General features: G+C 39.7%; 1 protein-coding gene across 1 annotated transcript; it reads right to left on the bottom strand.

Annotated features, from left to right (window-relative positions):
- Window positions 1–2,207: 2,207 nt before the first annotated feature.
- Window positions 2,208–6,192, bottom strand: LOC138013341 (alpha-1B adrenergic receptor-like). The gene is made up of 2 exons (XM_068860386.1): window positions 5,955–6,192; window positions 2,208–5,767 (listed from the first exon to the last, which is right to left on the bottom strand). The coding sequence occupies exon 2, from the start codon at window positions 5,699–5,701 to the stop codon at window positions 4,646–4,648; it is 1,056 nt and encodes a 351-aa protein (XP_068716487.1). The 5' UTR covers window positions 5,702–5,767; window positions 5,955–6,192; the 3' UTR covers window positions 2,208–4,645.
- Between the last annotated feature and the right edge of the window lie 3,808 nt (window positions 6,193–10,000).

Raw genomic sequence — 10,000 nt, 5'->3', positions numbered from 1 at the left:
GACGCGTAAAGACAAGCAAGTTCTGCAATGTGTCAATTTTATCCTTGACAAGTGCACTTGTTCAAAAGCTCACCTCAAAATATAACTTTGCTCTATCGTAAAGTTTTCGCGATTATTGCATCTCGTTCACCTCCTACAACGTGGACGAAGTATCCTGAAAATAAACTTGGTACGAGCGGTTTCAGAGTAAAAATAGAGAAATAAATGTTAACATTTTTACGCTCGTCAAAACCTCAAATTTGGTGATTTCACGTCGTAATAATAATAATAATAATAATAATAATAATAATAATAATAATAATAATAATAATAATAATAATGAAAGCAGCACGATTATTTTTCTTCTTTTAACCAATAATGTTGCTTTTTTGCGGCGTTCTTTTTGACGACAGCGTCGTAGATCTTAAAGTCTGGCATATCAGGGAAACTTAAGGTAATTCCTAAGTATTGCATTGCGCATGCCTACTGCCCACGATTTTCGCGTCATTAGCGAGCGCACATGAGCACGTGCGAGTACAAAACGTAAGAGATTTCCCTCAAACTAAGCCTGATAGCGAAATAAATGCTCCTTTTCTCTCAAACGAGCACGGTGACCCCCGCTTAATTTTTTTTTCCAGGTATTTGCTAAGAACAATTTAATAAGGAACATATTTGAAGAAGAAAAAAAGTTTGATGGTAGAACATGATTTTTATTGGAAAACAGTTCAGTACTGGGTGTATTTTGACCAAGGCGAGGACTTCAAGCTAACCACGGAACTGTCCCAAAGAGTGCACTATTCCCACAACCAGGCAATCAAAAACGGCGTAAATGATGCAATACTGCTTATGTGAATAAAAGAATCTTTATTTTCAAAATAAAATTTTGTGTCTTTGAAGTAACCAAGACTTAATAGGCCATTTCCGAGTTCATGTCTGTCTCCTCTTCAAAGCGAGTCTAAGTGCGAAGTTTTTGTGATGGTAATTAGTTCTACTTTCCATATGAATGAAAACTAATTTAATTAAGAAAAACTTCGCACTTAGACTCGCTTTGAAGAGGAGGCAGACATGAACTCGGAAAAGGCCCATTCTGTATTCTCTATTTTCGAATTCCCCATAATACACTTTATCATATGACCTGTACGGCCCCGCGCGCGCTTTCATTGCAAAACTATTGAGAAAATCCCCGTATGAGGGCCCGTACGCAATGGCGCGAGCAGGGCAGGAAAAAGCCGTCCGGCCCTGCTAGGATCGCGTACGGCCCTCATACGGGGATTTTCTCAATAGTCTTGCAATGAAAGCGCGCGCGAGATGCGAAGTAAAACAACTTTGTTGCTATATAAATCCCGACTTTTCGGTCAAAATGAGCGACGTAAGTGAACATTCCGAATTTTGTTACCCGAAAAAAAAAAAAAAGGAAAAGCGCGGTGGTCATATGATAAAATGCTTATTGACAGAGTTTAGGTCGGGCCGGACAAGAAAATATTTGGCCCTCGGTCATAGCGCACGGACCTCGCTGCGCTCGGTCCGTACGCCATGACCTCGGGCCAAATATTTTCCCGTCCGGCCCTCCCACTCAGTCAATAAGTACATATTGTTTGCCCCCCAAATTTTGCATAAATTATTGCTTTCAAATGCTCTTGGGGACACTGCATATTCCCAAGAGCATTTGAAAACAATGGTGTATGCAAAATTTGGGGGGCCAAAAAGTGTATTATGGGGAATTCGAAAATAGAGAATGAAGGTGATTCGAATTTTTAACGCGCAACCAATAAAAATACCCCATTTTAACAGCCTGCTGACGGGTAAACAAGCACGATGACCCCATTTCTTTTATAGCATTTTTTTTAATGTTCATATCATGAATGTTGATTATGCCAAGTTTCCAAAAAAGTTTGATGGAAGGACAATTTCAAGGGAATTACCTTAAGATCTACGATGACGACATCCACAACGACGCCTTAAAACAGTGATATCATTGGTTAAAAAGAGCATAAATAATCGTGCGGCACGGATTTTAGCTCATATCTTTGCGGTTTTTTGCATAATTATAATGACGACGTCAAATTACCAAATTTGAGCTTTTGACGACAACGTAAGCATGCAACAGAGAATCTGTCATTCTCTATTTTCACTCTGAAACAGCTCGTACCAATGTATTTTTAGGATAAGTCGCCCACATTGCACGCCGGGAACGAGATGGAATAATCGCCAAAGAATTATTATTGCTATTTATTTTTTTTAATTTATTTTTTTTATTAATACATTACCCACAATCAATGGTTACGACTACAACTATCACTAATTACAATACAGTACTAATCTTGAACGAAATTGGCAACAAACAAAAACGCATAACATTCTGACAAAAAGCAAACTATATTACAAAATACATTAGAAAGAGCTATATTTCATGGCTTCGCAGATCATTGACTTGCAAAAAAAAAAATGCAACATTACAGGTTCAAAAACGAAGAAAAAACAAATCATTCCGTTTTAAATTCTTTTTCACAACCAGAGGTAAAAAAGATATATTTTTCTATTTTGATGTTTTTCCGAAACAAGGGAAACAAATTCATTAAAAACATATAACTTGCTACTGAGGGCGTTTACATATAGGAAATACTTTCCAATAATAACTAGGAAGTTGAGGGCTAAACAGAGTGCCAAATCTTTATGTATAATGCCAAACACGATTTTATTTTTTGAAAGGGCAAGTCTTAAATTAACAACAAGCGAGCGAGGGAATTATACTGGAGCAAAGTTACATTTTGAGGTGACGTCGACGTCGCCGTCGGAGACTTTAAGTTTCCTATTTTAAGACCCACGATGCAGTCGTCAACGAGAACGCCACAAAACAAGAATATCATTGGCTAAAAGAGGAAAAATAATCGTGCAGCACTCATTTTAGCACAAATGTGTGCTGTTCTGTGCATAACAACGTGAAATCACCAAATTTGAGGTTTTAACGACAACGTGATCGTACAACTACAAACCTTTCATTCTATATTGTTAATCAGAAACCGTTCGTACCAATTTATTTTTAGAATAATTCGGACATTTCGATTTTCTTGCGAGCATTGACACAAACACGCTGTCTTTGCAAATGCTTCGCCTCTGTTGAAAGCGATCAACCTATCGCAAACAGCGCGACTTTTCCAAGCCAAAAAAGCGGACTTTACACTCAGTATTTCAGCTCAAAAGGCCGATGAAATAAATCTCAAAAAGAAAATTGACATTCCAAAACACCATTTACCTTCCTGTAGCATCTTCCCTGGTCTCATGAAATCCATTTCAATTCCGCGATTGGGCTTCAATATTTGAGCAGAGTTCAGACTGTGTTTTGGAATTCAAAGCAGTACAAACACGAAACGCTCGTTGGTCGTATGTTCAGAATTGGTTGCTTGTTCGAGTTGAGCGAATGTGCAACCAGGGACGTTGATGTTGGTATCGTTCGCAAATATTTTTGCACAGGATATATTGAGGCAACTACGAAGATCATTTATATATATTAGGAAGAGTAAAGGTCCGAGAGATTACTTGCACTGGATAACGTTAGCGCTGCATTTTTGGGATCTATTACATAGGTAGGAAGCAAAAAATCGTACCGAGAATTTGGATCTACCCCGTAGTTCGCAAGTTTCCGCAAGGTTATTTCATGATCGCACTGTATCGTAGGCCTTTTTGAGATCATGAATACCACGCCATTTAAGAGACCGGTTGTCAATGTTAATTGACGAGCAGTTATTCGTTGTCTCAAGTAGCGCTGTTAGAGCGCTATGCATCGATCGAAAGCCAGATTGGTACGTATTCAAGAGGCTATTTTCCTGAAGGTACTCATAAAGTTGATGATAAACAATTTTCTCGAAACATTTTTGAGACCAGTGGCGATACTGATTTTTGTCGATGGTTCCCTAGTTCACGCTTGGATCCTCTCTTAAACATCGGAGTGACTTTGGCAATTTTCCATTCGCTTGGGAAGATTCCAGCACGGCGGCCATATTGGAGGACCGAAACAAAAGAATGATATTCTTTTGGGGAATAAATGTTATTTTTATGCAAATATCTTTAATTGTTTTGGTCCTCCAACATGGCCGCCGTGCACATACTCTATACAGCTCTTAAAAATGTATGCTAAGGACGGCCCGACAATACTGCTAGAGCCAGTTTTAAGAGCTTACAGGGAATTCCTTCTAAGCCAGCGGCTTTTTTGCGTCTAGCTGTACGTAAAAAGGGCCATACATCAGTTGCTTTTCGCATGCTTTTTGAATTTTTGTACATCTTCTATCCGTTCTCCACGATCCCGAGCGCATAACGGAAAGGTTTAATCCATGGCAATTTGTGTATAGTTAGGCAAGTTCGTAGAAGTAACCAGGCAACATGAAATTCTTAAATGCCCTTTCCTCGAAGAGTTGCTGGAGATCTTAAGTTCCCCAAAACCTCTGGTTTGAACGGAAAGCTTCTAAAGGCTCTACACCTGCCAGTTGATTGACAGTTGTTGCGGACGGTGAATGTGGTCAGGTTTCACTTAAAACGTGACTTTCTCATTGCCTTAAAATTGCTTTCGGCAAAACGGTCGCCTTAGCAACCCTTGTTCTCCTGTTGGTATTTTTCAGATTTTTGACTCCTTGCATGTCTATAGCCGTCAAGTTAACATGGTCATTGTTATTTAAGTCCTTGATGCTGAGAATGGCCTTTTAACGAAATTCCACAGGCAGGCAAAAATTATACGAAACGTTCTCTTGTATTCTCTATTCCAGCCACCATAAATGAGGAAGTTTATCGCCGAATTGGCGCAAGTCAAACATACGGCGACACTGACGACCGCCGAAGGAACAGTAGGGCCGTTCCAAATTTCAACCAGGTCAATCATGACGATTGGAAGATTGAGAAGGATGAATACGCCTACTAATACCACTATCATTCGAGCACCTCTAGTGGGCCTGCGTGAGCGCATGCGTTGAGGGAGATTTCTGTTCTCGTAGTACGCATGTTGTTCGCTGTTCGTAAGAGTATCTTCATCAGCGAGGGAACGATGATTGACGCGGGCATCGTTCGTTCTGAGACAAAATTCCTGAGCCGCTATGGCGCGGGAGTGTCGAAGAGCCGCTTTGAGAATAAAAAGGTAGAGAATTATGGTTGTTGTTAATGGTATTCCATGAATAAGGATGAAAGAAGTTATAAGGTAGTCTCCACTAAATGTCGTAGTGAAACGACAGGTCGGCGAAGAAACGTTATATTCAGCTCTCCCCCACCCCACGAGGGGCAGAACGGCGAAGACGAGCAACCAAGCCCAGTTCATAACAATGCTTGCAATGAATATTTTCTCAGTGGCCCTTGTGTTGTATTTAAATGGACTCATAATAGCTACAAATTTATCAATACTCACGAGCAAAATATTGATGTTTGAAGCACCTCCAAAGAGAATTGCAATCAAGGCCACGATATGGCAAGGAATTAAGAATGTCACGTGTTCATCTGCGCGAAGAAATTCAATGACCCGAAATGGAATCGCCAAGAGTGCTTGGCCTAAGTCTGCCACGGCCAAATTTGCCAATAAGAGGTCTGATGACGAGCGAAGGTTGCGGTTTATACCAATAGAGACCAACACCAGGAAATTTCCTCCGATAGCAATGGCAGATATGGCTGTCAAACTAATGGCTGTAACAATAGAGTTGGTGAAATATTTATCTTGATAGACTTCTTGAGAATGATTGAATGTCATTTTCGTAATAAACCATTAGTTCAATCGTCTTGCACCCACGACAAGATATTTCTTCCTTTCAATCGACTGGGAAAATGAAAAGTCGGGAAGAGAAGTTGTTGAAATTGTCCTTAAATTGCATCTATTATTATGTCTACTGGCATTTTTGCGAAAAATCTAAAACGTCAGAGAAGGTTTATCAGTCTTAGATAATTTCGTAAACCTTTTCGCTTAGTAGCTGACGTCGAGGGAATAACTGTTTTCAATATCTTACATTTGTTGCTCTGCTGTGCGGTGACATATGTTCTCTCGATCTCCTATGTGCGTCAGTTAAGTGCCAGTCTGTTCCTCAAACTCTATACTCTTTCCGCAGTAAATGACTCCGTTTCAAACCTGTGAACCGCACAAACTACTGCAATGGTCAAAATCACGGGATGATCATGCATATCCTCTGTTGTCGATCTTCAAATCTCCCCAAGTGATATTCCCACACTTGACTCCCCAAAGTAAAATTGGGTTCAGCTCCAATCAAGGACAAGTGAAACAGAACGCAGGTGTCGTTTTTGCAACCATATATCAAAATGTTGAAATGTCGTTTGGGTTCAGAACTTTGATTGGACGAGTCTCGCATAATGATAGTCACTACGTACCAGAAATATACAATAATTTATTCATCTATTAAATTATTACCTTTTGGCTGGCTCTTTTGTTAATTGATCTTGGAGCAACCTGCTTTGAACAAACATAATTAAGATTTCTGTTTCCTTTGGCTCATCTCTCCTGTCAAAGAAACCAAGAATCAATTCAGAATTAATTTTATTTATGTACATATTTTTTACTGAACTTTTACCAATTGCAAGCAGGTGGCGTTCATACAAAAGTGCATGGCTTCTTTTCAACGCGGTACGGTGAAAACAAAATTATAGACGAATTCTTGGAAAAATGAAGCTCAAGTCTTATGATAAAGAAACTTATTTCCTCATTTAGGGGGGAAAAGTATTTATTATGGCCCCACCTTTTGAAATTTGGTTGCCACTCACAACTTCACTCTGAGAGCCAAATGAGTTCATGGCCAACCAAGTCTAAGACGTGAGCTTACCTTACAGCAAAAGAAAAACTTTCTGTCGGACTTTATACTAAATTTATATTCAGTTATGGAGGAAAAACGGAAAAAAAAAGAATTAGATTTTCATCATTGAATTTATTATTCTCTGCATGATAACCTTTTTATTAAGAGTTTAATAAAAAGTTATTAGATTATGAGATACTTTGTGACAAAGTATCTCATATTCTAATAACTTTTTATTAAACTCTTAATAAAAAGGTTTCCCTGTGTGGTATTTGCATCAAAAGAGAAGGGTTGGCGATGAAAATAGGGTAGCAACGGATCTCTCCTTAGAAAAATTGGCTCGAAGAAATAGATCTAGTTACAGCTTTTGTTTCCTTGTTCTTTCGATGGAAAATTTTCCCAGTGATTTAAGGTCACTGTTAACCTTCTGGGGCGTCCTGCGGAAAATCGCTCTTGTTCGCGTTGTTTTCAAAGGGAACCCAAGGAAACTATACACCACTAGAAAGCTAATAAAACGAAGTATTTGAAAATGCCTATAACTGTCCCTTTTTTGTTTCAGAAAGCGAGAGCGAGCGTTAAAACAGACATCCAGACAAACCGCACTATATCGTGCTGCACGTGCAGCACGGATTTTAGCAAGTATCTTAGCAGTCCTCTGCATAACGACGACGTGAAATCACCAAATTTGAAGGTTTGACGACAACATGAGCATGCAACAGAGAATCTTTCATTCTCTATTTTAACTCTGAAAACGCTCGTACCAATTTATTTTTAGGATACTTCGCCCACATTGTAGGACGTGAAAGAGACTGAATAATCGCGAAAGACTTATGATAAAGGAGAGTTATATTTTGAGGTGACGTTTTCGTCGACCGTCGCCGTTGTAGATCTTAAATTCCCTAATAACGTTTCTAATACTACTACTACTACAACTACTATGCGCTGTCCCAAAAAGTGTATTATGGCGAATGTAAAAAAAGCCAATATAATTTTTTCGTATGGACGCCACGGGAAAACTACTTAGAATTTTGAAAAAGCTTACCACAATTGTTAAGCGTATTGTCTCCTGATCAGTGACAGAACGCAGTTTGTTTGGGTGTTCGTAATTGGGGAACTTTAGCCACGACGACGGGAACAGTATTAACGAGAACGTCATCTAAAAACATAAGTTCGCGTTATTGTGATCACTTCGAGACTATTCCAAGCTTTTTAATAGGACAAAGTTGTAACAGTACGTCAGGAATGAAACCGTTATGAGCGGCGCTTAATTTAGGGGAGAAAATGAAAATTTGTCCTCAAGTGCTGACGTCCTCCATAAAGCCTCAAATTTGGCGATTTCACGTTGTTGTTTTGATGACGACGGCAAAGAAATGCACCAAATTGAAAAACGCACGTGCAGGGCGTGCAAAACTATTGTCTTTCCCTACTAAATATGCAAATTTGTGACGTTCTCGTTGCCTTTGCCGTTGTCATTGCTAAAGCTCCCTAATGCTCGGTTTTACGCGTATTCAAAGCTACAGCTTCACGGGTCAGGGGAAAGTCGAAACAGACGTTGATGGAATGACCGGGCTGACGTCATAGACTGCTTTGCATTTTGCTGGTCTGCGATGCAAATTAATTTGTGACGTCAACCCTGTATCGAACCCATTCCCCTTCATTGCTCGGCTAATGGCAAATTTGGCTATTTCACGTTGTTGTTTTGCTGACGACGGCAAAGAAATGGACATAAGTGAAAAATGCACGTGCAGGGCGTGCAAAACTATTGTTTTTCCCTACTAAATATGCAAATTTGTGACGTTCTCGTTGTCGTTGCTAAAGCTCCCTAATTAATTCAGCGAGGCACACAAGGCCAGTTTCGCGTTTGAGCACGGGTAACCCAGGCTCACTGTGTGTAGGTAAATATAGAGAAAGGAATGAAGGAGTAGTTTCTAAAGAAACTGTGGTGCTGCGTCGGTGGGGAAGTAGTATACAAAAATTTGGTTTTATCAACGGAGTTGATAATGTAAATTGGCCACCGTACAGAGATTCTAAGAGCTGACGTTTCGAGCGTTAGCCCTTCGTCAGAGCGAATCGAGGGATTATGGGTTACGTGTAGTTTTTATAGTAGAGTAGGAGCTACGCTATTGGTGGTAACATGGCAACGTGAAAAATAGGAATATATTAGTTAAATGAAAAGCGTTCGTTAATACCGTGAGGATTAAGGGTGCCGATTTGAAAGATGAATTTTTGTTCCAGATTCTTGCGGCTTTCCGTCGTACCTAGATGTAGGGAAAGGCCGCAGATAGCCATGTGTTTTTTGGAGTGGTTAGGCAGATTGAAATGGCGAGCGACTGGCTTGGATGCATCCTTGTCATTCTTCTCAACATCGCGAAGGTGTTCGCGGAATCGGTCACCTAGTCGTCTACCTGTCTCACCAATGTATAATTTATTACATAACGTGCAGGTTATGCAATAAATGACATTTGCGGAGGTACATGTGAAACGATCGGTGATCTTAACAGATCTTTTTCCTTTTCCCACACTTAGCAGTAACTTAGCTTTCCGTTTAGCCACTCTCATTTTCGCCAAAACTAGGTTTTGTAGTCCAATCAACTTCATCGGCCGTTGCCTCAATTCTAAAGTCATTCCTAAAGGTTTTCGCTCGAACTTTCATCCGGCTACATTCTCTCACTCAAATCAGTATCTTCACCAAATTCGATGTGCGCAAAATTCTTTTTCACGTAATATTATGAGGATCACAATTAGAGCTATGTGCCAAAAACGAATCGCACTTGACAAACAAATTCTTCATTGTCGCTCCGAACTTTCCAAAATCTGTCCAGCAATTTTAGTACAATCGATTCGCGCTAAAATCCGACAACTTAATTCTGGACTGTTTGACCATTTACACCAAACCAAGACTCTAAAACTTCAACAATTAATAGGTCCGCAAATTACCGACGACACTACATTGCATAGCCATAATACCGTAATTACAATTCCAGAAAATCTTCCGCTTACTGACTCAGAGAAATCTGTTCTCAGTAAGGGCCTAAATTTTGTCCCTATTACCAAACGCACCAACGAATTTTCTATTAAGCAAGATGTCGAAAAATTCCTTCGCCGCGTTCAGTTAAAAGCCTTTTTTCACGACAAAGAGCATGATTCGGACACTTCTAATAAAGATATTTTTGAAACACTTCTAGTTCGCAAATCCAAATGGACTCCCCCAGAGGGACAATTTGCCTCTTTAGATTTTTTCACCAAAAAAT

This window comes from Montipora foliosa, chromosome 8 (genome assembly GCF_036669935.1).
Source record: "Montipora foliosa isolate CH-2021 chromosome 8, ASM3666993v2, whole genome shotgun sequence".
Taxonomy (NCBI): Eukaryota; Metazoa; Cnidaria; class Anthozoa; order Scleractinia; family Acroporidae; genus Montipora; species Montipora foliosa.
The sequence above is the reverse complement of the archived record's forward strand: the minus strand, read 5'-3'. Positions and strand labels throughout refer to the sequence as shown.